This window comes from Kickxella alabastrina (genome assembly GCF_025024165.1).
Source record: "Kickxella alabastrina strain RSA 675 chromosome Unknown BX661scaffold_31, whole genome shotgun sequence".
Classification (NCBI taxonomy): Eukaryota; Fungi; Kickxellomycota; class Kickxellomycetes; order Kickxellales; family Kickxellaceae; genus Kickxella; species Kickxella alabastrina.
In genome coordinates this window covers 43863-69898 of record NW_026251502.1, presented here as the reverse complement: position 1 = coordinate 69898, position 26036 = coordinate 43863, and the positions used below count along the sequence as shown (strand labels likewise).

Here is a 26036-nt window from a genome sequence, read left to right as displayed (position 1 = left end):
GCTTTTGTGTTTTTCTATGCGCTGAAGGCACCAAAATGGAATTATTTTTTCAAAGCGAGCGGGCAATTATTCCAAGATGAAAAGGATACTGGGACACTTGGACTCGGGTATGTATATGATGCGCTTCCACTTTTTGCTTCCACTTCTAGCTATTTTTTTGTTAAGGAAAAAAGAGCTTTTTTTGTTTTATTTCTTTTACATATTCTCTTTTTCTCCGCCCTATATACCCCTTATTGTCAACGTGTACCTGGTATAGCTCCAACATACTGGACACACCCGCCAAACATCATTTTTACACCTTATTGTCATTATACGAACGCTCTCTTCTTAATCCAAGCCTCTTAGACTCTTTACATTACACAACTCCTTTCATTACTCTTTCATCTACACCTTAGCACACATACAAATATCCTGTCCACTTTTGTTTTGTGCCGGCCACACAAACAACCAAACAAACTAAACCCTTTTTCCATTACCTTGCCCTGCTAGCTCCAGCCTTCAACCCAACCCTTGCAGCAATAATGGGCAGACGTATTGGTTTTGGCAGCCTGCTGCTCTGTGCACTGGCTTCCATCGGCACCGTATCGGCTGATGTCGACCGTATTATTGGCGGTACTGCTGCATCCACGGACATGTTCCCCTTCATAGTGCACCTGTTCAAGGACGGCAACGCCTTCTGCGGAGGCACGCTTATTGACAGCGAGTGGGTTATCACCGCAGCTCATTGCGTGGCCGAGGGCAACAGAGATATTGGTGCTGGTGCCTTCACGACGAGCGACCCGTCGAGCTTCAAGATTGGATACGGAACCAATGGCGGCAGCCTGTCCAACTCTGTCAGCGTCGAGTCCATCACCGTTAATGCTGGTTTTGACCCCGTGTGGTACACTGTAAGTAAAACCTATAGAAATGTGTTTTGGTGGTGCGGAATATCCTCGCCCTGTTCCTTTTTTCTTTCTTCCCGTGATGCCTCCTTTATTTTTTTGCTCAAAAACAGGTTGCGAAAGTGAAAGCAAAAGCAAAATCAAAAAGCATTGTTGAAAATGATCGCCCCATCTCCTTTCTCTCTCTTTTCCTCCTTGCATCACCATTTTTTACACTTAGTATTGGTGTAAATTACAAGGACCGCGGGCCAAAAATAAAAAATAAAACTTATGCATGTTAGCGCGATGTGCGCCGTATTTTTGAATTTCTCACAAAGGGGTTTTTTTGCCTTTCTTGTCTTCCCTTCCCTCCCCACTCCCTTTTCACTTTCCATTGTTGGCATGCCATGGCCTGTTTCGTTTTTATTTTGCAATCCCAGCGGCTGATTTGCTCCGCTCCATGCGATTGTTCCTTTATTGGGATTTATCAATAAGACTCATTGTCTCTTTTGCTCCGCCACCATTATCATTCGAAAGCCTCGTTCCTTTCCATCTATCGTGCTTACTAGTAACCTTTCTGCCACCAGTGACTCGCAGTCATCATGAGTAACTTTTAACTTGGCAATCGAAACATTCAATAAATCACTAAGTATAATTTTTATTAAATTGATTATAGTCGGATATTGCGCTGCTGAAGATCAAGTCGAGCAACGATCTGGTTCAGAAGACCAAAATCATCGCCATTTCGAACGCCAACGTCAGCGCCGGCCAGACTGTTATTACTGCAGGATGGGGTCAGTTCTCCAACAGCAGCCCAGCTCAGTCCAGCCAGCTGATGTACGCCGGACTTGTGACCGGAGACGAAGACACATGCAAGGTCGGTGCATCCGATTGGAACGGGCAAAACGGACGCTACGTGTGCACCAGTTACTCCACCGCACCCAACATCGGCACTTGCTTCGGTGACTCTGGAGGTCCCCTGCTCATGAACAGTGGCAGCGGATATACTCTTCTGGGTCTTGTGAGCTTTGACGTCAATACTAAGGACTCGTCGAACACTAGGTGCGCCCAGGATGGTAATGTTAGCTATTTTACGCGTGTGTCGTCGTATTTGTCGTTCATTTCATCTACCACTGGTATTTCTGACAAGACCTTGTTGGGCATGGGCTCGCCCTTGACCCACAGCAATGGCGACAGCAGCTCCGATGGCGACAAGGACGTCAGCAGCAGCACTGCTGATAGCAGCAGTGGCAAGAGCAGCTCGAGCACTTCTGACAAGAAGGATGATTCAAAAACTGATGACAAGAAGGATGATGATGAGGACAAGGAGGAAGACAAAGATGAAGACAAAGATGAAGACAAGGAGGAAGGCGAAGATAAGGACAAGGAGGATGAAGGCAATGACAACAAGAAGGATGAAGGTAATGACGACAAGAAGGGTGAAACCACGAGCAGCAGCAGCGGCACATCTTCGGGAGCAAAGGCCACTGACAAGTCAATGAGCAACGCCGATAAGTCCACTAAACCTGCCAACAGCAGTGAGGAGAGCGACGATGATGAGGAGCTCTCTGATGTCTCTGAAGACGATAATGGCGACAAGAAGGATGACAAGAAGGATGATAAGAAGAAATCTACCACTACCAGCAAGAAGAACAGCAGCGTCGATGACAGCTACAGCAGCTCAGCATCCACTATCGGCGCCTCGTTCTTTGGTGCCGCCTTTGTTCTGATGGTATCTCTGTTCTAAATCGATAAACGGGTGTTTCAATATTTTAATATAATTTGCAAAAGCACCGCATAAGTATTTTTTGCCTAATCGTCTTTTTATTTCGCACTTTGTATTATTATTCAATAACGACAATTGAATATTTTCCTAATACTCTTGTTCTCTGGAAGGATGAACTAGGGTGTGTCTTACTAGAAATAAAGAAAAAACTCTGGCTTCTCAGTCCGCATCAGCTACCTCAGCGATAAATCCTAGCGCAATTTTGACAAACTTTACCAGATGGTCGAAATCAATCGTGTCTATCGAGTCTTTGGGCGAGTGGATGTTAGTGTTGCCCTCGACTTTCTGGCACTCAAATGGCACTGCGGCGCGCACACCCCTGGCATTCCAGCTTGCATGGTCGCTACATGCATATCCGCAGACAATATCATTGGTCGGCAAGTCTGTGTACGCAGCGACAATTTTGCGCAGCAGGTCATTAGTGTTCGAGTCCGTGTAGTCTGTGACAATGCCAACAGCTGGCGAGCTCATCGGATACCCGGTCATGTCAAAGTGCAAAACGGCTGCCACTTTTTTGCCCTCATAGGCCTTGGATACATCCGCTGAGCCCAGCAGCCCACCCTCCTCGCCAGCATACCAGTGAAACTCAACTGAGCGCTTGGGCTTCAATCCGCTGTGAGCAAACACCCGCAGCGCCTCGAGAATAGTCACCGTGCCTGATCCATCGTCATCAGCGCCCGGCGCGCGCCCTGCAACGGGATCTTCCTCGTTGATGCTGTCTTGGTGTGCTGAGATAATGACAATCTCGTTTGGATTTTGTGTGCCCTCGATACGTGCAATGATGCTTGGCTGGGGGAAACGATGGGGAAAGCTATTTGCGTTGATTCCCGGTACCAACGACTGGATGGTGCTCAGCAACCAGGCACTTGACTTTCTGCCGTTCTCGCTGTTATAGTAGCGGTTAGTGAATGAGGTCAGGTTTGCCAGCACGGATTGGGGCACATCTTTTGTGACCCTGGGCAGCAACCCGGATACCAGTTTCTGATGGGTTAGAGACGTTGGGATATCCAAAAGCGCAGCTTGATTAGCGTTCTCTGGAACATCGCGAATATCAGTGATGTCACGGAATCTGGCGTCGCTTGAGATTAACTTGTTGATTTGAGACTCGGAAAGCCACTCTTGCTTGTCTTCGCTCAACTGAATCAAGCGGTTGGTCGCGTACAGGTCGCTGGCAGAGACAACAGTAAATGAGAAAATTGCAAAGGCACAGACGGTAGACAGCTTCATTGCGGTGTTTCTAATTATTGATTTATAGAATATAGAATAAAGTTGTTGCCAGCAAACTTTGGTAAACGCTCTTCTTGAATTATTTAAATACAAAATAACATACACTCCTACATGCGCTAAAATAACTACTCACTTTATTCTAACGTATTGACTTGTCATCTGTGACCATATGCATATATGAGTTGGCATTGTGGCCCCCTTATCACTATTCAAAGTGACTACTTTTTTAAGTTACTCACCTTTGTCATATGGATGGCGTGTATGGCGTGCTTATTTGTCAATAGCTGGCCTTGTGCGCCTGCTGACTAGTTTGCAGTGACTAGCCGCAAAAAACATTATAATTGATAATTGGTAATTGCATGTCAATGATTATAGTGTTTTTAATTTTTTTATTTCACAATAGTGTTACATAATCTTCAAGACATGTGGTTACTTTCTTGTAAAAAAATGCAATTGTGCAATATGGCCAACATTTGGTTGATAACAAATGCTTTATCGGGAAACAATTTAACGTCAAAATAAGAAATTTGTAAACTACTCATATTAAATTCAGCTATCAGCATCATCGCCAAATATTGACTCGAATAGCGCCATATTGGGGTGCTTCTCTGGAATAATAGCAGCATCTGTGTGTAAAGAACTCGTTATATCGTCGGAAACCAAACCCGAATCTACCATTTCAGTTGCCTTGCTTGGATTATCAAAGTCAGCATTGCGCCATTGAATAAAGTCCGAGGCCTGCTGCCGGCGCCCGCGCGTCTTCTGCTGCTGCTCATCGACACATTTAACTGAGTCTGAGTTTCTCTGTTTCGGTTGGTTCACAATCGAGTGCGCTGGCGGCGCAATGCCCATTCGCTTGCAAAGTAGCTGCGAGGGTACCCAGTCGAGTACCGCCCGCACAATTGTCTTGTTCTTGGCCGAACCAACGGATTTGTCCTCAGTAACTTTGGCAGTCTCCTCGGGCGCTGTATCCAAATCACTAGTGGCCCTAGTAAACCGGGATAGCATAGTTGTGTTTGGCCGAAACAATTGCGCCAGACGGGTAAACTCCTGTGACTCCTTTTCAGAAGACAGCTTGCTGAGCACTGTCGCAGATACACTTGGGTTTTTATCGCCAAATTTTGCGCAGGTCTCCAGGTACTGGCGGTAGCGAGATTGCTTTTCTAGGTTGTCTGCAAACGGCATAAACCCAGCAAGCGCTGCGGTGGCTGTGGCTGCATTGACAGCCTCGTGCGCTGGTGGTGGTTTGGGAGCATCCGTCATGACACTCAACTTGGTCCTGTTTTCTGCCATGGTAAACCTGCTCCCACCACTGTTGTTGGCGTCTTTAAGATTTAATTGCGAGCCTGTTGCTGGCGCCGAGCCCCATCTGAACGACTTAGCTTGATCGCGCATACCGTCGTAGGTGCTCGGTAATTCTGGGCCTTCGTAGTAAAGTGCGTCCGAATCTTCAGCAAGTCTAACAAGCTCGAACCCTGACAACGGCGGCCTCCCATCATGGCAAAGTGAAGCCATTTGGTCGAGCTGCGTTTGCGGCATGGTTCTTTTTGGCACAGGCTTGGCCCTTTCGTCTACCAATCGCTCCAACTGTGTTTTTGATCGGCCCATTCCGCCCGCAATGCCGCTACCTTGCCCGTTGTCTTCGTCTTCGTCTTCACCGAATGATCCAAAGCTGAGGCGGAGCATGTCTGTCTTTTGCTGTCTTTTCTTCTTGGCCTTGCTTGCCAACTTGGGCTTGGAATCCTCGGTTTTTGGTTTGCTTTTGAATATAGCCCCCAATGCCGGCAGTGCTGGTGTGCCCAAATCCTCTGCAGTATTGTCTGAGTTTACTGGGAGCGCATCCAGGTCTACACCATAACCCAAGCCATGTCTATTTTGCGTGGGTGGTTCGCAATCCACAAGTGCAACTGGTCTAGGGGGAAGTCGCTGTTGCTTGTCCTGGTCATCACCATCGCCACCAACGGAATGTTGCTGTTGCTGGACGACTGTTGTCAGCGGACCGATACCCTGGCCGGGCTTCCAGCCCATCAGCGACATGATCTGATTGCCGATCTTGCTGCTGACCTTGATGCTGGACTGCTCGAGCGCATTGAACTCAGCAGATACCCGCTCTGCCATTGCGCCAACAATTCCGCCCCCCTCTTTATAATCGCTTTGCTTCTCCGTCGCCATATCGCTTGCTGTAATGCTATCCGATTCTTGGGTTTCGCTGGCGTTGAGGTATTGTGGCTTGACCGATATCGTTTGTGCTGCGTGGCGATCCGCAAGATCCTCCTCATCCATAAAGTCCTCGGGGCGCATCTCTCGGCGCTCAGCGCGGCTACCACGAGACGACACAAACGAGGCTGATGGCTTCCACCCGTCCTTGGATCCAACTGTGCCATGGTAGCCAGCTGAAAATCCGCCCTTGAATGCGTCGCGCGAGTAGCCCTTGGGCTTGCCGTCCCATGTGTTCTGCCGGCGGTCAATGCTCCTTTGCTGCTGCTCTGTCGGAAACTCCGTCCCTATGTAAATGTAGTCCACACGCTCATCGTCATCGTCGTAATCGGAATTGTCGTGTTGGTGCTTGCGCTCATGTTTATTGCTCTGCGACTGCTTGCTCATGTCTGGACAATAAAATAACTATGAGAGAATGAAGAAAATGATAATATGAATAGTCAGGAGGTGAAGTATCGCCAAGATTTTTGCACAAAGCAACTTTACTACCGCCGTGCGATGCGTGTGTGCAGAGAAAAGAGATGAAAATAATTGCATTACGGGAATAGGCACAAGATACATATAAATGAACCAAATGTATATGTTTAAAGTCACATACCAATTTGTGTTTAGGTTTGTATTGACAATTGGGTTTACGTTGCTCAAACAGCCAAAGGAGAAAAAACAAGTGTATATGGAAGAAACGAAAGAAGAGAAAAATAGAACAACTAAAGGTAATAGGATGCAAGTAAAAAAAACAAGACACTTGTCAATATTTTTCAAGCAGCATCATTTCATTTGGCTTAAAACCGAGAAGACCACTATGCCGTGGCAATGGTCTGATCAGGGCGGTAGCTCGCGTTGGACTTGATCTGCGACCCAACGACATAGTCCCTCATGCGCCGCTCGACCTCTGGGCGGAAGTGGCGCATAAGGCCCTGCACAGGCCATGCGGCGGCATCAGCCAGAGCACAAATGGTGTGGCCTTCCATCTCCTTTGTGATCTCGAGGATCTGGTCAATCTCAGCGCAAGTGGCGTCACCTCTCACGAAGCGCGCCATCATCAGATCCAGCCACCTGGATCCCTCGCGGCAGGGCGTACACTGGCCGCAGGACTCGTGGCGGTAGAACGAGGCCAGGCGGGCGATGGCCTGTACGACATCGGTGCTCTTGTCCATGACAATGACCGCGGCCGTGCCCAAGCCCGACTGCAGATCGCGCAGGCTGTCAAAGTCCATCAGCGCTGTGTCGCACAGGCTCTTGGGCAAAAGAGGCACGGATGACCCGCCCGGGATAATGGCCAGCAGGTTGTCCCACCCGCCACGCACGCCGCCGCAGTGCCGCTCGATCAGCTCGCGCAGAGGAATCGACATCTCCTCCTCGACAGTGCACGGGTTGTTGACGTGGCCCGAAATGGCAAACAGCTTGGTGCCTGAGTTACGCGGTGCGCCAAAGCCGGCGAACCACGAGCCGCCGCGGCGCAGAATGGTGGGCGCAGCGGCCACAGTCTCGACGTTGGTAACAGTGGTCGGGCAGCCAAACAGCCCAGTGTCAGCGGGGAATGGCGGCTTCAGGCGCGGCTTGCCCTGCTTGCCCTCCAGCGACTCGATCAGCGCCGTCTCCTCGCCGCAAATGTACGCACCGGCACCGCGGTGCACGTAGACATCAAAGTCATAGCCAGAGCCGCAGGCGTTCTTGCCGATCAGACCAGCCTTGTATGCCTCGTCGATGGCCTGCTGCAGGTTGGACGCCTCGTTGTAGAACTCGCCGCGGATGTAGATGTACGCCGCGTTGGCAAACATTGCGCGGCCGGCAATCAGGCAGCCCTCGATCAGCTTGTGCGGGTCATGGCGCAGGATCTCACGGTCCTTGCAAGTGCCGGGCTCGCCCTCATCAGCGTTGATAACCAGGTACCGCGGGCGGCCAGGCGACGACTTTCCCATAAAGCTCCACTTGAGTCCCGACGGGAACCCAGCTCCACCGCGACCGCGCATGCCGCTGGCCTTCATCTCATTGATGATCCAGTCCTCGCCCTTGAGGACAATCTCCTTTGTCTTGTGCCAGTCGCCACGCTTCAACGCTCCCTTAAGTCCAAAGTCGTGCTGTCCGTACAAGTTGGTGAAGATGCGGTCCTGGTCCTTCAGCCCGCCGTACTGCCGCGAGGCGGTGCTCGCTTCGGTCGTGTATGTGCGTGTGGCTGTTACTGCAGCAGCTTTGCGGCTGCCGAGCTGCTTGGCAACTACAAGTGTAAAGTATTCACAGCGATACCATGTAGGGTTTAGCAAGCTGCTGCTGCTGATGTTTTTCGAGTGGGAATTCAAAACAAGCGGGCAAGATAGAGCGAACCCGCGAAATGCTCGCTTATCGAATGGGCTGAATCTTACCCTTTGTAAATGCTGGACGCATCATTTTTGCTGGTTTCCAAATGTGAAATAAAATAAAATAAAGAAAAAGAGACGAGGTCCAATTGAAATTCGAAATTGATGCAAGGCCAAAAAAGGCCTCAAGTTTGCACTCATCTAGCGATCGAGATAATTGAATTAATCTTCGCTAATCAAACTATCAGATGATTTGTTGATTATATCAGTCGAGATTTGATTTTACAAAATGCACAAAAAGGGTGGGCTATGTCATCAAAGTGCAGTTGGCACAGTACGCTTCTCGTCCCCAGCATAGAGGCAGTAAAACCAGCTAAAAAGCGCCATGCATGCGCCTGACTATATTTTCTGGTGAAAAGTAACAATAAAGACCTCGGTGATGTGCTAGCCACAGTAATTCAAGCGTTACCAAAGACAAGATTTGTTTGCTCCCACACTCGACTGGGTGATACTGCCAAGCAGTTTTATTATTTTTATCCGTTGTGCAACAAACATTATTGGCAAACAGGAGGTTAAGCCCAGACAATTGAAAAGTAGGATAGCGGTTAATTGTTCTATTCACATATCTTTGTACATGTTAAACCAAGAATTCAATAAAAAACACAGGTCAATGTTTTGAGTATTTACATGCTAGCATGTTGGCAATTGCATTAGGCTTGCTTCTTTGTTGTCCACACCATCTCTTTCTTCTTTCTTCTTTGACATACTAACTCATTAGCACTAACATTTGCACAATATTATAGCACATTTAAAATTTAAATATACAAACACATTCACGACAATTATTATGCACATGTCAAACGTCTATTCAACCATTGCAGTTGCTATCTGCCTTGCTCAGGGTTCGTCCTTAGCGGCGGGCGAGATAATCACCCACCATGGGCCAATGTTTAGACGCCAGTTTTATGGTGGCATCGGCGGAAGTATTGGCGGGGGTATTTCGCCGATGATGGGCGCAAACTCTGGGTATGCCAACCCATTTGCAGCGTTCTGGAGCCAGGGCATAGTTCCAGGCCAGGGTTTCCCTCAGATTGGTATGAGTGCATACGGATACACGCTGCCAGGCTACGGAATGTCCCCGTACATTAACCCCGACGCGAATATTTTGAATGGAGTCGGGAAGGGCCAAATCAAGGAGAATGACCTAAACAAGATCGAAAACAAGATCAATGGCTACGATAGCTTCAAAGCGGCGGCTAGCGGAAAGGGACCGGACCCTGCATACCCTGGCCGCTTTAGCAACGAGTCGAATGATGACGACGATGTCAAGCCGGCGCACAAGAAACACAGTCACAATGATGACGAGTCCAATGGCTCGGGATGTAGCCAGGCCTCTGGCGTCCTGAGTCTGGCTGCAATTGCTGTGAGCGCTCTTGTGCTCCAGTTTTAAACTTGCTCTAGTGACAATGTTATTGATGCCGCCGCCGCCGTCACCTTCCTCTTTTGCAATGCATCCAGTGCTGGCCAACATGCGCACAAAAGCGGAACGCTTTTATCTTCTTTTTCTTTATAGCCTGCCACAATATCATACTTATCCATATTTCTACTAATATACTGCTAAAGTTACCATCACAATACCCAACTCAAAATGTAACATATATAGCTGCTCTAACGCCATTAAAGTTTATGCGAAAGTATCTATTTAATTCGAAATACAGAAAACCCCCGAGCGCGTGATCTCTCTTTTGCTCTCTTTTGCAGTTTATTCCGACTTTGCGGGCTCCTCAGCCTTAGTATCCTTGCTCAACGCGACGCGCGCCAACTGGTAGGCAGCCGTGCACCCGACGAAAAAGTTGACGGTGGCCAAGCTGTAGTTCTTGGGCGTAATGATGGTGGACCAGCGGGTCCAGATAAGACCGGTTGCGGCCAGCGACAGCTGCTGCTTAACAGAGATCTGGTTGGCAGGCCGAGCCAGATCACCGAGGCCGGCGATGACCAGACCCCACTTCATGGCGGGCGCCCAAAAATGAATCGTCTTGGGACCCACGGGTGAGTTCAAGAATCTGTTGAATCCCGATGTGCCTGCAGATGCCATTTGTATTTTTCGAAAAATAAAAGCCTTTCGGAATAATGTGTGCAAAGGAAAAGGGGGAGTTGAGGTCAATGAGAGAGCGAAAAAATAGAGAAACAGTTTTTTTTACAAAAGAAATTGGGAAAAGGTGAAAAGGGGAATTTCGACAAACAAGATGTGCCTTTTTGGGACTCCAACAAGTGGGTGTACGATTACCCGCTCATGATTCCCATCCCAAGCCAGCTTACACACACGACCCGGCCACTTTTACTCACATCAGATCATGCAAGTACTGATTCCTTGATTTCATGGTCCAGAATAGCCGATTCCTCCCTTCTTGTGCGTGTTCTTTTTGGCGTCCGTTTGGCCAACAGATCTTGACAAGCTATAGAAAAATCAGAAATCGAACGGCAGTAACGTCAAGCGTGGAAAAAAGGAGGGAGCAATTAACTTTATCCACAGTTGCGACCGAACATTCTCAGCTGAACAATGCCAAGCTTCGTTCATTCTTTATGGTCTGAATACCTTTGTGCCGCACTGTTCTGGCTTTTCACGCTTTGCCTCTGCCTCTGCCCCTGCTTCAGCCTTGGGGTTGGGCTTGGGTTTGGAAGGAATGTAAGTGACCTTTGTGGCCGAGACATTGCGCTAAATAAATTATCATGGGTAGGAGATGCGCTTTAGAGCAGGGAGCACCTGCTCAAGGACATCAGTCAAATCAGACGTTTTTTTTTGCTGTGAGCTTTGCGCCCAAAATCGGGCACCCGTGGATATTATGTTCTGGCAATTTTTTAACACCTTTCTCTCACTTTGCAATCCAAACAACCTATTCACTTTCGTATTCCATTCCTCCGCTCGCTTCTGGCACTACTCACCAAATTGAGGCAGAAATTACCTTTTATTCGCATATCATATTCACTAGCCAATTCGGCACAGCAGCAGAACAAACCGGCAGCTGTTGTTTTCTCTAGGTACAAGCCTAACACACGTTTTTACACATTCCCAGCCTTTACTCTTGAGAGCGCGTCCCTGCGGTTCACAGTGAGGAAAGCAGTGCATATATTTTCAGCTTGAGAAGAGCTTAGAGAAACCCAGCACGTTTCACTCTTTTGTTCTCTTTTATTCTTGCCCTCTCTCTCTCACTACTTTTTTCCTTCAAATTTCTATTTTTATTGGTCGCACCCATCAGCATTTCGAGCGGTTTTTTATTAGAAAAAGTTTTCCCTCCATTTCTCTGTTTCTATCTTTTTCTTTTCTTTTTATTCGCTATTTTATTTTCTCATTTCCTCCGCCCAGACAATGATGACTGATTTGGACTTGGATTCGAAGGCAATTCTCAATGGGCTGGTCTACCTGGACCAGCACAACCTCCTTCCGCCCAGCGCCGCGCCAGCACTCGGGGGACAGAAGCAGCAGCAACAGCAGCAGCAAAAGGACTCGTCGAAGAACGCCAACAAGACAGACGACACGCCCAGCGCACCCGACCAGGCAGGAGCAGATGTGAGCAAAGCCGCCACGCCGCAGCAAAGCATAGGCGCTGCGCGGTACCCCGTAGCAGCGCCCTCCAGCGCCCCAGGACTGACTCCGCAGCAGCAACAACAGCTTTTGCCGGGCATGTCGCCCAAGACAGCAGCTGGGCACTTCAGCGGCGCCGGGCCGCACGCGATTGCCACGCTCAAGGTCGAGACCAGTGCGGTTCTCAAGGAGCTGGCAAGGTTCCGTGCCTGCGACGATCAGACAATGTCGTGCTTTTACTGCCGCGAGTGGGCGCAGTGGGTTTACCGCAAGCAGATCTCGCCCCAGGCAACCTCCACCAGCGTGACTGCAGGCGGCGCTGGTGGCGTGGGAGCGGGATCAGCGGCCGGTGGGCGCAAGAAAAAGAAGCAGCAGCAGCAACAGGCGTTTACCATTTCGGCTCATGCCGGGAGCTCAGGCGGCGGCCCGGTGGGCGGATCGAATGCAGCTACTGACGAGGCGGCAGCAGAGCGCGAGCGCATCGAGCGCAAGCGGGCGGCGCGGCTGCGCTACAGCACAATTGGCGATCTCTGCCAGAATCTGCGCGCAATGGTTGCTGGCGAGCGGGACTGGCTGCTGAACGCCAGCAATGTCGAGGGAATAGTTCCTCCCAGCCGCCCAGGGTCGCCGTCCCCGAGCGTCTCCTCGGCAACGTCGTCAAATGTGCCCGAGCACCAGGGCGGGAAGGGAGCGGCAGCGGGCGGAAAGTCTTCGCGAGGCAAGGCCGCGGCTGCACCAGCGGCTGCTGCGGCTGCGCCCCGGGCAAAGGAGACGGATGATGTGGTCGGTGACGCAGCCAAGGGGGCGCTATCCATTGCTGCGGCTGCGGCTGGCAGCAGTAGCAGTAGCAGCGGCATTAGCAGCCTGCTTATTGATAACATTGTCGAGGAGGTGACGTTGTGGTACGAGGGGTACCAGTTTCCGCTGGCCGATGTATACGAAGACCTGACATTTGATTTTCCGCCAGACGCATTTCCATATGACGACAACCAGGACCCGCTGGACCCGGCGTTGCTGCTGCCGGCGCTGCAGGTGACCAAAACATTTATCTCGCTGCCAGCGTCCAACTTCCCGCTGTTGGGCAACATCACCTCGGAGCTGATCGCGACGCACACGTACCCGACGTGCCAGCACACAAAGGCTGACCATCCGACACCGTCGGAGCTCGAGACGCAGCGGCTGATCTTCAACTCGCAGCTGCAGAAGTGGCGCGGCGAGTACAAGCGCAGCTTTGAGCGCGAGATGGAGCCTGTGTGGCAGATCACGCAGCTACTGCTCAAGAGCGCCCAGCGGATCGAGGCCATGCGTGTGCGCCTGTTTGCGCGCGGCTGCCGCGCCAACCGAGAGCAGTTCCTGCAGACCATCCGCAACCGCACGCAGCCGTTCGCCGAGTTTTGGACGCGGGTCAGCGAGCCGTACCGCACAGGAAAAGCGGCGACGATGACTGGGCCGCCGGCAGGTAGTGGCGCCGACGAGGGCAGTCAGGCCGATGGCAGCAGCTTGGAGCAGCCGGCCAGCGCTGGCGCCAACGGCGCCAACAGTGCCTCTGCCTCTGCCACCTCTGCTGCTGCCGCTGCCGCTGCCGCTGCTGCTGCGAAGCGTGTTCGCTCGAAACGCGGTGTCGGGCACTCGAGCAACGTTAAGTCTCAGGCGCAGCTGGCCGACGAGCTCGATGGGCTGGTGCTTACGCACCTGGATAATCTGCTCGAAGTCAGCGCTACGTGGTCGCGCACGTTTCTCGAGTCGTACTATGGTGTGGCACGCGAGTTTGCACGGGAGCTTGAGACGATCCTGGGCGAGTGCATCACGATGTGTGACCGGCGGGCGCAGGGGCTCAAGTACCCGCCGCCGCTGACGCTGCAGCCCCAGCTCGAGAAGGCGCGGTCGGCGATTTCGTGCCTGCTTCCGCACCTCGAGGCGCGCATTGCACGGATCCAGGAAGTCGTGCGTGAGCGTAACGCTGACATATTTATCGGCACTGAGGACGTGCGCGCGATGTGGATCGAGGGCTCGGGCAGCACCGTGCAGACCAAGCTGGCCAAGGCGGCGCACAAGGACTTTAAGAAGAAGCTCAAGCGCATTGAGCACCAGCAGCAGGTCGGCGTCATTGGCTGGGCGATGCGCGAGCTCGAGCATCTGCTGACTGCGCCGGATGTTGCCGCGGTGGTCGCTGACTGCTTGGAGCTGCTGATGACGGAGGCCGAGATCCTCGAGCGTGCTGTTGGCCAGGTGTTTGTGCGCAAGCTAGAACCTACCACCGAGGATCTGCGCGAGCAGCGCCAGGACATCATCGACGACTTTACCGAGGGCCTACTGACTGGCCGTGAGGAGCTGGCGGGGATCATCGGCAAGCTGATGCTTAAGGAGGCCTGGCGGATTCTTGAGGCCAACATTTCGCTGCAGCGGCAAAAGGCGCTTTTGGACGGCGGCGGCGGCGGTAACGGCAGCGGAAAGGGCAAGAAGAACAAGTCAGCGCAGAAGGCCGCGGCCGCAATCATGGCACCCGCAGAGAATGGGCAGGCGACTGACTCTGCAGCTATCTCAGCAACCTCAACCATCCCTGCTCTGCCCCCGCAGCTGGCCAGCGACCAACTGTCGCTGGCCGACGACGACGACCTGTTTAACGACGATGCCGACTCTGTGGCGGCGAAGAAGCGCAAGAAGAACAAGAAGAAGAAGACCAAGAAGAAGAAGACCAAGCAGTCGAGCCTCTTGCTTTTGGCCGGCGCATCGGATCCATCGTCCGCACAAGGCGTTAATGACGCAGCATCAGTTGCCGACGACGACTATGATGGCGAGGACGACGAAGACAATGACGGCGACCAGGAGAGTGAGGCGCAGGGGATCCAAGACCCACACAACCAGTTTGCGTACTTGAACCTGGATACGGCAAACAACGAGGCTCAAGGTAGTGGTGACCAGCGGTCGGCCAGCGGTAACTCTGCCGCTGCCACCAATGCTACTCTGGCGGAGACAACCAAAGCGCCCGAACCTACCCCGGCGCCTGTTGCTGTTGCTGTACCCGCTCCCGCGGCTGTTACGGCCACTGATTCTGCTTCTGCTTCTGCAGCAGCAGCAGCGCCGCTAGAGCCAGCGCCAGCCAAATCCGACGCTGTGTCCGAGAGTGCAGCGACCAGCCATATTGCCACCAGCGCGCCAGCGAAGAAGAGCGAGGAGCAGCCGCAGCCATTGGCGCAGCAGCAGCAGCAGCAGGACCCTGTGCTAGTCCACCCGAAGCCCCAAGTTCCACTTACCTCCAAGGTGCCCACTAGCAGCGACGAGAGCTCTGGCCTGAAGAGCATGTCCGCTGCTGCCGCAGCCGCCACCAGGTCGCGGCGCAACACCAACGCCGCCCGCTACGTGCCTGGCGTCGGCTTTGTCTCTGATGATGGGGTCAACACGACATCTCCACAGATGGTCACGTCCAACATCAACAGCAGCTTCAGAGGCTCTGCCAACGGCACACCAGTCTCGACGGTGCCAGCCACGGCGGCGTTGCGCAGCTCTGCGGCGGCGAGCACGCTTGGGATCCAGACTTCGTCTGTGAGGGGCTCTGCCAACGGGCACATGTCGCCGATGAATGCCGCCGCCCGGCTGGTGTCGCCGGCGTCTCGGCCGCAGTCACCGCTGGTGATTTCATCGACTTCGGCGTCTGTTGTAGCAGCGTCTGACAAGCGGCCTGCTGTTCCAGTGCTCGACAAGGAGTCTCTCGCGGCGCTGCAGTCCGTGCTGATGACGGTTCCGCAGGACCAGCTGGAGAAGAAGCTCAGCGGGCTAGCGTACGAGAACCTGGTGACCTTGACTGCCGGCTCTGTGATCGAGCGGCGCAAGATCCAGGACAAGGCAGTACAGATGTACAAGTCGGTGAGCAGTGTGATGGACAGCTACGAGGATCTGCAGACACAGGTGGTGTCGTTCAAGTCTCTTTACGAGGATAACAATGGCGAGACCATGCGCCTGTCGTCGTTGCTGGCGCAGGCCGCGCAGGAGGCACAGGGCTGGCGGGATCAGTGCGAGCAGCTGCAGAACGAGGTCGCGGTTTTGCGCCTTTCTAAAAAGACAGCGGAGGTGGCATCAGCATCTGCAGAGAGGCATTTGGACGGTGCGCTTGGCGGAGACACGCGGCGCAGCAGTGTGGCTAACGGGGTCCCTTCCGCGTCCGCGTCTGGTGGCAGCGCCAGCACTAACTCAGCTGCGCTGCCGACGTCGATGGGTCTCAAGAGCATGGACGGCAGGGGTGATTTAAACAATATGTGGATGATGGGCGAGATGCTCCACCAGCAGATGCCGATGCCAATGGATGTGCAAGGCTGGATGAGGTTTGGTCAGCAGCAGCATCAGCAGCATCAGCATCAGCATCAGATGCCGATGGGCTTTAGCGCTGGACCACTGGGCGCGCAGTTTGTCAACAACAGCGCCGGCATAGCCGGCAGCAACCTGTTTGGGCAGTTTTCGGGCCTGTTCCAGTCGCACGGCTCGGCTGGCAACAACACTGCGAACGGCGGCAATCTGCCGGGTGGGTTCATGAGCAGCCCATCTTATGCAGCCGCCCAGGCCCAGGCCCAGGCCCAGCAGCAGCACCAGGGGTCAAGTGGCCTCGATGCGGCGTCGCTGATGATGTTTGCCGCTAGCTCGCAGATGGGCAGCATGGCTGGAATGTCTGCTGGACTACTCCATGGCAACAATGTCTGCGGCAGCATCAGCGTAGTTGACGCGAATGCCGTTGCTGCGCCGCTGCCTGGTGATAGTAGCAGCGGTAGCAATGCGGCCGCCACTAGCGTGTCTTTGCTGAGTGCGCTGAATGCTGGGTCGCAGCCGCTGTAATATTTTGTACGAGCTGTGAATACAAAATTTTGTTTTGGCGTTTTTTATTCCTTTTGTGCACACTGTAATTTAATTAAAGCCAGCTGGCTAGCCAAGCAAATGGCATGATGTCCATTTTATATCCCGAGGAAAACTCCGCCAGACAAAACTTCCAAAAATGGATATTTTGCCCTTCACTTCTCTTTTTCCTTTTTTCTTATTCTGTTGTAAACTTGTTTTTTCTTCATTTTGTATTTATTCCATCTGCGTTCCTTTATCCGACTTTTTTGTTTGGTGGTTTTTAATATCTTTTTTATCCTCTTGCCTCTTTAACAAACTTCTTTTTTTTGTATTACTCGACTGAAAAAAATGAGCTCCAAGCAAAATCAACAAAGCGTTCCGCTGTCGCTCAGACGCAAGCTGGTCATAGCGCTGGACCCCGAGCTTCTGACTGTCCCGGCCACCGCAGACAACACACTCGAGGCGGTCAACGAAGCAGCCAACGAGGCAGTGATCAACCGCTTCCTGAGCTTCAAAACCGTCGCATGGGTGAAAGCCAACCTAATCCGACCGGACATGGACCACGTCTTCCTGGTAACATCGCTCGAACCCGCGGGCAGCAGCAGCAGTAGTGGCATAGACAGCACAACTATTTCTGCCATGTGGACCAGTCTTTTTAGCGACCAGGACCCACATGTGGATCAATTCAAAGTGGCCGAAGCTGCATTGCGGCGTTTGGCTCACGCGCTTAGTCTAGTGGGCGTGTCTGCTTCCATGGAGGTGTTGAAGGGCGGGATGGAGGATACGGTGCCTGAGTATGTGCATAGGCATAGAGGGGAGCTTTTGGTCTTGCAGGCGCCTGAGAGGTCGACGTTGTTGAGCTCCTTGGCGTATTCCTGGGCGGAGCTGTGTTCCCAGAAGGCGGAGTGTCCAGCGGTCATTGTGAAGAGATCGGATTTGCCTGATAATATTACTGTGGCCATGGATCCTCCTCCACCGACGCCAACTTCAACGGTCAAGGGACAGGTGTCGCTGAATGACAACGATGACGACGGCGACGACGAATAATTGAATTGTTTTGTTTTGTTTTGCTTTACAATAAAAATTTTCGAGATAACTTTTTTTTATATATAGATTTTCACTTGTTTGAGAGATACTCGGTTGTACTGATGATCTTGGGAATGCCCTGCTCTTTGGGCGCCCACTGCCTTAAATACGGCACGCCCGCATTCGACTCAGCAGCACCTGCAGTAGCACCACCGCCAGTGCCGAAAAACCTTGTCGCGAGCTGCTCCAACCTCCCACCCAAAGTCAACCCCACAGCACTCTCGGCATTCCCCAGGGCCACCTCCAGCTGGTCCAGATTTTTCTCCACAGCGTCTACCAAAGCACCCAAGCGGTCAATCTGCTCGAAGGATGTTTCTAGGTCCTTGGCTAATGCTTGTGTTTCGGATTGTTGCAGTTGTTGGTACGCTTTGTATTGCGATTCGATGGATTTTAGCACGGTTTGTTGGTGATTGGTGCGGTCGGTAGTGGTTTGGATGCGGTCCTCGATTGTGGAGAGAAGCGAGGATTGCGCGGTTTCAATAGAGGTGCTGGCCCAGTGGGCTGCCAGCCGCAAGTGGTCAGGTATTTCTTCCTGTGTATCTTGGTGGTTGTTGGCGGAAGACATTGAAGTGCGCAGTTTCGGATTGATGATGACGAATTAAAAAATTTTTAGGAATATATAGAGAATGAAAATAGCTGTAAGAAAAAATAAAGATTCTGGCTGAAATGAAGTATTTCTAAATGGACGCACATAACTTTTCAGCAAGGTTGTGGGGAGGTGGAAAAGATCAGGTATTCTCTTCTTCCCACCCTTAAAAACCACACTCATAGCTTTGCATTATTCTTGGATGTCTCAGCACTGTGCAACACCGGCTTGATATACTTGTCGAACCACACCCTGCGCACTTCCTCTCCAGTATCCTGGGTATTGAGCGGGTCCTGCATAGCCCACAGTAGGTAGTTATCGTACACCTTTCCATCACTACGGCCCAGCGCCGAGTTAAGCCTCGAATCTGACATGCCAAAGGCGTCTACCAGTGGAACTGCCTGCTCCCTCACCTCTTCAATAACCGCAGCCAGCAGCTCCTCAACCCTACTGACCTGCGCACCAGTGAATGCCGCGGCCGAGGGCAAGCGGAACAAATCAGAAGAGTTCTGCGAAAGTACGTAGAGAAACAAAAGCGTCGCCAGTTTGTTCAGAATTGGAAGCAACGGGGATGTACCAGGCAGTGTGGCAATGTGGGCGCGGAAATATGCTGCAACAATGTAGTCTGAGTGTGCGTCGCTGAGTCGCTGCATGGATACTAGGGAGCGGTTCCATGAGCGGCCATTGGTGTCTATTTTGTCGGTTAGTTCTGCCGCCATGGCTGCGGCGCGGAAACTTAGCAGATCCAGTTGTGCGGTTGCGTCTGCCGCCAGGGATCCTATGGCTGCACCCCAGGCGGTCGGCCGCTGTGGCAGGTGGCCGGATACCAGGTGCTTGCGCAGGTAGCGCGTAGTCTGATTATCTTCAACCCGGACATCCTTCCTGAGAGCGCGCACCTGGTTGATGAGGAATTGGGCGGTTTGCTGCGACAAAACATAGTTATCGCCTTCCCAGATAATATTCGGATACGCGTTGCCAAAGAACTCATTAAGCCCAGAGAACTGTGAAAACCCGTGGCCACCACATACATGTCGGCAAGTATCGATGCCGCGCACAGCCACGTCCGACGTCCACCGTTTCAGCGCACACGCTGTGGCATGCAGTTCCTTTAGCGACGCATAGTTGCCGTTGTTGAGCTCATGCATGCACTGCTCGTAGTGCTGGAGGAAGGCTTGGGAGGTGGCAAACATTGCGTAGTTTTGCGCGAGCAGTGGGATGAGTCGGTGCTGGACCATGCCGTAGTCCAGAACGGGTGATTCTAGGCTGGGTGCCAGCGGCTTGTCTGATTTGCCGGCAAACTGGCGTCTGACGGAGGTGTACCGGATGGCAATGGTGGTGGCGCGGGCGAGTGTCTGGCTCATGGTGCGGATGATTTGTGCGCGCACGTAGACCATAGTGCCGTAGGTCACCTTGGGGTCAATGTTGGCTGGGCGGCTGACCTCACCCTGGCGAGACACTGTGATGTAGCGCTGCATCAGGTTAAGCCGGGGCACCCGCACATGGTTGAGCATCAAAAAGCCGTTGTCCATGGCATTGAATCCAAACTTGGGGCCCAGGTCGCCCACAGTGACGCCCGGCAGCGGCCGGTGGTCCTCTGTTGACCGTATGGGGACTACAACGGGATGTGGGCCCAGGTTCTTGCCCGCGACAATCAGCTGCGCCATAACCATAGCGTGTGTCGCCGTGACGCCCAACGATCCAATCCACCACTTGCATGCGCTGACACTAGGCGTGTGCACGTCGAACTCGTCGGTCTCTGGAATAAACGTGCAGGTTGTTTCCAGCCCCTGAACATTGCTGCCATGGCCAATCTCGGTCTGCGCATAGCAGCCTAGGATTTCGTACCGCAAGGCAGGCTCCAGAAACACCCGCCTCTGCTCCTCTGTTGCTTGGTTTTGCAGCGTCGGAATAAACATTGCGCGGTGCAGGCCAAATGGTCCGTTGAGATCCAGTATCATGTCGGCTATGGGGATCTCCTCGGCTGTCAGCACCCCCTGATGCATCAGTTGGATTAGTCGGAGCCCGATTTTCATCGCGTGGTCCATTTTTTCTTGTCGACTCATAAAGTATATGTTGCGCATGTTGAATATTTCTGGCTCGGCATCGAGTACTTTTTCTATTTTGCTGGTCATCCGTCGCATTTCGCTGTCGACGATGAAGGTGTGCATTGAGGGTATGTCAAATTGTGTCTTGGAGCGCTCGGACGAAAGTGCGCCGGCTGTTGACGGTATCATGGGCTGAAGGTTTTTGGGAATCTGCATGTTGAAAAAATATGCTTATATGTAATAAGTATGGTGGTAAATAGTATTTACAAGTATTAATCACAAACAAAATAATGATTATTATTATTATTATTAGAGATGAGTTGAGTTGAGATGAGATGAAAAGAAAAGAAAAGAAAAAGAGAAATTGTGATAATGTCTGGCTGTCAAAGCTGTATTTATACACGAGTGAGTGGATTGTTCACATTTAGTGCGGAACATAACCGTAATCTCTATGCTTTTTTTGTTGAGAAAATAAACCACAATTTAATCGCAGTATTATTTCTGGTCACAATACCAACGGCGGAAAAAAAAGAAGAAAAAAGCAGAACTTTAATATTTTCAGATGCCATTCATTATTTATTTATTTGTTCATGCAAAAACATTTGATAAAGACAAGCATACAAAAAAATCGGCCCACAATTTCATTTGCTATTATGTATATATATTTTAAAATAAAAGTGACATATATGGCTGAATAAGGCCATTAAATGACAATAATTCATTCACATGTGAACACTTAATCTGCTGTTTCTTGTACAACATTTGCTAAAACAAAAATCCCGAAATAAAAATGATTGACTGAACAAAAAAAGGATTCAATTATTAGAAGAAAAAGTCACATGTCCTAGGTGTCTTTCACAGTGGACGGCATCTCAGGAATAATAATGAGCGACTCGGGTGACAACTCATATTTCCTAACCACTGCGACAAACCACGCATAAACACCCCTAGCACTCTCCTGGCTCTCAAAAACCTCCCTATGGTGGAAATAAACATGAGCGAAAATCCGATACAGCCGCCTAACCATTGACTGAAAATGTTTCATGCCAGCGCCCACCGCCAGCTGCCTCACAGCATAATCCAAGGTATGCACACTATAACCCATTGCACTACATGGTCTGGGGCTGCCATGTCCTGCACAATAGTATGTCATTTCTTGGGCGCACATTATCGGGCAGGTTTTCTCGGTGCAGTCGGCGTGGAGGTGGGTGAGGTAGAAGCCGAGTTCGATGCAGAGCTGCCGAAGGTGTTCAGAGAGCCATTGGGTGGGGTCGAGCTGTGGGGGTGGCCGGAGAAGCTGTGGGAGGTCGAAGCGGTGGGTGCGCAGGAGTGATTGCAGATAGGACTGGGCGGAAAACGGAACCTCGGTGGTGTTGTATGGCCAAGCAAAACAGTCTTCTTCTTTGGTGCCTGGGAGATTGCATTGTGTGGTTGTAACCGAAGCCATGTTTTCAAAAAAATTAATATATGCAGATGTAATAAAAGAAGAAGAAAAAAAGAGGATTAGCAGCAAGACGTCCGACAATTAATGAAAGCATCATTCGACAATGAAAATAATGGCCGATCGGCAGGTGACAAAAACAAAGAGCTACATAGGTTATGTTTAATGATCGAATTTAAATTTGTTTTTGTTTTTGATTGTGTGTTGTGTGTGGGTGGTAACGTAGGCTGTCAGAATGTGCGACCGTCCTCGCTGAGTCGCACTCATAAACCCGTGGCAGCAATAATAGCAGAACACGAGGGCGCAACCAGCAAGATCATCGACAAACCCAAAGCGGGTTCGACACCTCCCTTTACGGACGGCGCACTGTTTGTCATCTTCCAGCTTGGTTTGTGTGTCTTTATTCGGTGAATAAAGAAACTGAAAATTAACTGTATACATGATCCTGTAAAGTACAGTCGATATGAGGCTATCCTGTTGAAAGTGGCGCGCTGGAAAAAATGCTTTATACTCCAGCCGGGCGATCGGCCAGAACCATTACAAATGGGATCGATCAATGCTACATTCACGTGATTGTACTATTAAAAAAGAATCCGACTGTTCTCCTTGATACTCTCTACTATTCTATTGCTTGAAAATAGTTCCATATCGCAAACAATAGTTTAACCAAGCAACTGATCACTGAGCAAACAAAAGAGTGTTTTAGCTGTTAAGGTGTAAAGCTAGTTACACCCAAAAAAACAAACAGATAGGTGATACTCCCAGAAGAAAAAGAAAAAAGAAAGCAGTGATATGCACAGACGCATAGCTATCAATACACCTGACAAGGCAACACAAAGTAGTATGTATCCACCACACCCACCTGCCTAGGCAAACATGTCCTCTGTTAGTTGAGGCACTATCAATCAGTTAAAAACCCAAGATAATGGTATTTTGGGGTAGGTTGAAATGAGTCAAAAATAAAATAAAGCCGTAATATGACGCTGCAAAACTTAGCTAACTAGCGTATTAGATATTGTGCTTTAAAGGTAGCTCTGCTAACAGATTGTGATTGGGTTAAAGCAATTGCATTCCTTGGCTTAGTGGTCTAGCAGTATGATTCTCCGTTCGGGTCGGAGAGGTCCCGGGTTCAATTCCCGGCTAAGCCCTTATTTTGGGGTTTTGTTTTTAGAGTGGGTTGTGGTGTGTAATAATAATAGCATGTTATTTGGGAAGGGGATCAATTTTTTTTTTTCGTTCTGTGCTAGCTTTATTCAATAATTTTTTTTTTTTTTTTTCATTATTTTTTCTTCTTTTTCAAATGGACATTGATCTCTCTGATTCAGACTTGCGGTTCGAGCAAGAAGTGTCGCGCACACCGTACAAGCTGTCGGTTTGGCAGCGGTACATTTCGCACAAGGAGCTCGAGCAGGCAGAGAGCAGCACCGGCAATGCTGGCAGCAGCAGCAATGCTGGCAGCAGCAGCAGCAGCAGCAGCAGCAGCACCAGCAGCAGCAGCACCACCACCACCACCACCACCACCACCACCACCACCACCAAAACCACTACCACCGCCACCGCCACCGCCCAGCGCTCCGTATTCATACTCTACGAGCGGGCGCTCCAGCGGCTTCCAGGATCGTACAAGCTGTGGAAGCAGTACCTCGACAGGCGCCGCTCCGCCCTGCGCGGCAAAAACCCCCTGCACCACACAGAGCACTTCGCCAAAGTCAACCTGTGCTACGAGCGCGCCCTCCTGCTCCTCCACCGGATGCCCAGGCTCTGGCTGGACTACGGCGCGTTCCTTGCGGTGCAGCCGGACGTCAGCGCGTGCCGGCGCGCGTACGACCGCGCGCTGCGGGCCGTGGCGGTGACGCAGCACGGGCGCGTCTGGGACGCGTACCTGCGGTTCGCCAGGGCCGTGGGCGGCGTGGCGTGCGAGCGCGTGTGGGCGCGGTGGGTCGGCATGTGGCCGCAGGGCAGGGCGCGGTTCGCCAGCACGTGCATGGCCGCCGGGCTGTGGGCGCGCGCGGCGCAGATGCTGGTCGACGACCTGGGCGCGCACGCGCGCAGCGCCAACGGCGAGGCGTGGGCGCAGCTCGTGCGGCTGGTGCGCGCGCACCCGGGCGTGCTGGGCGGCCGCACCGAGCCGGTGCTGCGCGACGGCGCGCGGGTGTGCGCGGCGGCGTGGCCGGCGCTGGCCGCGCACCTGGCGGCGCAGGGCAAGCCGGCGCGCGCGCGCGACGTCTTCGAGGAGGCGCTGGCGGCGGTCGGCCGCGTGGCGGACTTTGCCGCGGTGTTCGACGCGTACGCGGCGTTCGAGCAGGAGTGCGCGGCGGCGGCGCTGGAGCGGCAGGCGGCGGGCGGCGGCGGCGGCGGCGGCGGCGGCCAGGCGGCGGCCGGCCTGGCGCTGGCGCGGCTCGAGCGGCTGGTCGGCCGCCGCGCGCTGCTGGCCAACGCCGTCGTGCTGCGCCAGCGGCCGGGCGACGTCGACGCGTGGCTGCAGCGCGCGCGGCTGGTGCCCCGGGCCGAGGCGCGCGCGGTGCTCGAGGCCGCCGTGGCGGCGATGGCGCGCGAGCGCGTCGGGGAGCGCGCCGCCGAGCTGTGGCTGGCGTACGCCGCGTGGGCCGAGGGCCAGGGCGGCGCCGCGGCCGCGCGGCCGGTGCTGGACCGCGCGGTCGCGGCGCCGCTCGGCTCGGCCGACGCGCTGGCCGGCGTCTACGTGCACTACGCCGAGCGCGAGCTCGCGTGGGACGCCAGCGGCGACGGCGCGCGCCGCGTGCTCACGCGCGCCACGGCCGAGCCGCCGTGCGCGCCCGGCGAGCGCGCCGGCCACGACGCGCTCCAGCCGCAGCGGCGCGTCCACCGCAGCCGCCGGCTGTGGGCGCTGCTGGTCGACATCGAGGAGGCCGGCGGCCGCGTGGCGGCGGCGCGCGCGGCGTACGACCGCATGCTCGACCTGCGCGTGGCCACGGCGCAGACGGTCGTCGACTACGCGGCGCTGCTCGAGGCGCACGGGTTCTTCGAGGACAGCTTCCGCGCGTACGAGCGCGGCATCGCGCTGTTCGGCTACCCGGTGGCCGTCGAGCTGTGGGGCGTGTACCTGCGGCGCTTCGCGGCGCGCTACGGCGGCGCCAAGCTGGAGCGCGCGCGCGACCTGTACGAGCAGGCGCTCGCCGCGTGCCCCGCGGCGTACGCGCGGCCGCTGTTCGTGGCGTACGGCCGCATGGAGGAGCAGCACGGGCTGGCGCGGCGCGCGCTGCGCGTGTACGCGCGCGCCACGCGTGCCGTTGGCGACCGGCTCGAGATGTTCCGCTTCTACGCGGCGCGCACCGCCGCGCTGCTGGGCGTGCCGGCCGTGCGCGCCGTGTACGAGCGCGGCATCGCCGAGCTTGCCGACGCCGACGCGCTGGCGCTGGCGCTGGACTTTGCGCAGGCCGAGCGGCAGCTGGGCGAGGTCGACCGCGCGCGCGCGCTGTACGCGTACGCGGCGCAGCTCGCCGACCCGCGCGCGAGCCCCGACGCGTGGGGCCGGTGGCACGCGTTCGAGGTCGTGTGCGGCAACGAGGAGACGTTCAGGGAGATGCTCAGGGCGAAGCGCGTCGCCGTGGCGCGCTTCGCCGGCGACGCGGGCAGCATGGCCAAGGCCGAGGTCGCCCGTGCGGGCAAGCGGCGCGCTGCGGAGGGCGCTGCGGCCGCGGCCGACGCGGGGCGCGTGCTGGCGGCCAACCCTGACGAGGTGGCCATGGAGATGGACGATGACGACGGCGACCTGTGAAAAGAGGGAAGGGGATTAGCGCCGATGCCGAATGGCCGCCCGCTCCCCTCTCTCCTTTTCTGGCTCTTGATTAAACTTCCATTTTTCATTTTTACCCTAGCCAAGCCAATTCAGTCCAGTCCAGCCCAGCTCAGTTCAGCTCAGTTCAATTCATTCCAATCCAATCCAATCCAATTCAATTCAGTTCAGTTCAGTTCAAAGTCCAAGTCCAAGTCCAATTCAAATTCCAAGTCCAAGTCCAAGTCCAAATCCAATCCAATCCCAATCCCAATCCCAATTCCAATTCCAATCCAATCCCAATCCCAATCCCATTCCAATTCCAATCCA

At 53.3% G+C, this 26036-nt stretch overlaps 12 protein-coding genes and 1 non-coding gene across 13 annotated transcripts; 6 read left to right on the top strand and 7 right to left on the bottom strand.

The window, feature by feature from the left end:
* Positions 1-109: 109 nt before the first annotated feature.
* Positions 110-2748, top strand: BX661DRAFT_188506 (trypsin-like cysteine/serine peptidase domain-containing protein). The gene is made up of 2 exons (XM_051537428.1): positions 110-887; positions 1537-2748. Exons 1-2 carry the CDS (start codon positions 522-524, stop codon positions 2605-2607), a joined length of 1437 nt encoding a protein of 478 aa, XP_051388941.1. The 5' UTR covers positions 110-521; the 3' UTR covers positions 2608-2748.
* BX661DRAFT_217719 (uncharacterized protein) lies at positions 2584-4121 on the bottom strand (the record flags this gene model as incomplete). The annotated part of the gene is made up of 3 exons (XM_051538788.1): positions 2584-3883; positions 4007-4032; positions 4113-4121. The coding sequence occupies 3 exons, from the start codon at positions 4119-4121 to the stop codon at positions 2806-2808; spliced, it is 1113 nt and encodes a 370-aa protein (XP_051388940.1). The 3' UTR covers positions 2584-2805.
* Positions 4122-4301: 180 nt separating this feature from the next.
* Positions 4302-6553, bottom strand: BX661DRAFT_188502 (uncharacterized protein). Its single transcript, XM_051537427.1, has one exon. It carries the CDS (start codon positions 6475-6477, stop codon positions 4423-4425), a length of 2055 nt encoding a protein of 684 aa, XP_051388939.1. The 5' UTR covers positions 6478-6553; the 3' UTR covers positions 4302-4422.
* Positions 6554-6694: 141 nt separating this feature from the next.
* Positions 6695-8512, bottom strand: BX661DRAFT_226758 (uncharacterized protein). Its single transcript, XM_051538977.1, has 2 exons — positions 8454-8512; positions 6695-8308 (listed from the first exon to the last, which is right to left on the bottom strand). The coding sequence occupies exons 1-2, from the start codon at positions 8476-8478 to the stop codon at positions 6891-6893; spliced, it is 1443 nt and encodes a 480-aa protein (XP_051388938.1). The 5' UTR covers positions 8479-8512; the 3' UTR covers positions 6695-6890.
* A 722-nt stretch (positions 8513-9234) lies between these two features.
* On the top strand, positions 9235-9837 carry BX661DRAFT_173393 (uncharacterized protein; the record flags this gene model as incomplete). Its single annotated transcript, XM_051533864.1, has 1 exon — positions 9235-9837. One exon carries the CDS (start codon positions 9235-9237, stop codon positions 9835-9837), a length of 603 nt encoding a protein of 200 aa, XP_051388937.1.
* Positions 9838-10149: 312 nt separating this feature from the next.
* BX661DRAFT_146420 (UPF0041-domain-containing protein) lies at positions 10150-10482 on the bottom strand (the record flags this gene model as incomplete). The annotated part of the gene is made up of 1 exon (XM_051533167.1): positions 10150-10482. The coding sequence occupies one exon, from the start codon at positions 10480-10482 to the stop codon at positions 10150-10152; it is 333 nt and encodes a 110-aa protein (XP_051388936.1).
* A 1108-nt stretch (positions 10483-11590) lies between these two features.
* BX661DRAFT_67993 (uncharacterized protein) lies at positions 11591-16969 on the top strand. Its single transcript, XM_051539408.1, has one exon. The coding sequence runs from the start codon at positions 11755-11757 to the stop codon at positions 16792-16794; it is 5040 nt and encodes a 1679-aa protein (XP_051388935.1). The 5' UTR covers positions 11591-11754; the 3' UTR covers positions 16795-16969.
* Positions 16970-16985: 16 nt separating this feature from the next.
* On the top strand, positions 16986-17890 carry BX661DRAFT_188498 (uncharacterized protein). Its single transcript, XM_051537426.1, has one exon. The coding sequence runs from the start codon at positions 17143-17145 to the stop codon at positions 17839-17841; it is 699 nt and encodes a 232-aa protein (XP_051388934.1). The 5' UTR covers positions 16986-17142; the 3' UTR covers positions 17842-17890.
* A 21-nt stretch (positions 17891-17911) lies between these two features.
* BX661DRAFT_200742 (uncharacterized protein) lies at positions 17912-18445 on the bottom strand (the record flags this gene model as incomplete). The annotated part of the gene is made up of 1 exon (XM_051538447.1): positions 17912-18445. One exon carries the CDS (start codon positions 18443-18445, stop codon positions 17912-17914), a length of 534 nt encoding a protein of 177 aa, XP_051388933.1.
* A 302-nt stretch (positions 18446-18747) lies between these two features.
* On the bottom strand, positions 18748-20712 carry BX661DRAFT_127077 (acyl-CoA dehydrogenase/oxidase C-terminal; the record flags this gene model as incomplete). The annotated part of the gene is made up of 1 exon (XM_051532482.1): positions 18748-20712. A coding segment is annotated over one exon (1965 nt), but the record flags the coding sequence as incomplete, so codon positions are not given.
* Positions 20713-21355: 643 nt separating this feature from the next.
* On the bottom strand, positions 21356-21958 carry BX661DRAFT_200740 (Mob1/phocein; the record flags this gene model as incomplete). The annotated part of the gene is made up of 1 exon (XM_051538446.1): positions 21356-21958. One exon carries the CDS (start codon positions 21956-21958, stop codon positions 21356-21358), a length of 603 nt encoding a protein of 200 aa, XP_051388931.1.
* Positions 21959-23028: 1070 nt separating this feature from the next.
* On the top strand, positions 23029-23100 carry BX661DRAFT_t123. Its single transcript has one exon. It is a non-coding gene; the product is annotated as a tRNA-Pro (tRNA).
* A 121-nt stretch (positions 23101-23221) lies between these two features.
* Positions 23222-25886, top strand: BX661DRAFT_165764 (uncharacterized protein). Its single transcript, XM_051533351.1, has 2 exons — positions 23222-24104; positions 24483-25886. The coding sequence occupies exons 1-2, from the start codon at positions 23253-23255 to the stop codon at positions 25707-25709; spliced, it is 2079 nt and encodes a 692-aa protein (XP_051388930.1). The 5' UTR covers positions 23222-23252; the 3' UTR covers positions 25710-25886.
* The last annotated feature ends 150 nt before the right edge of the window (positions 25887-26036 follow it).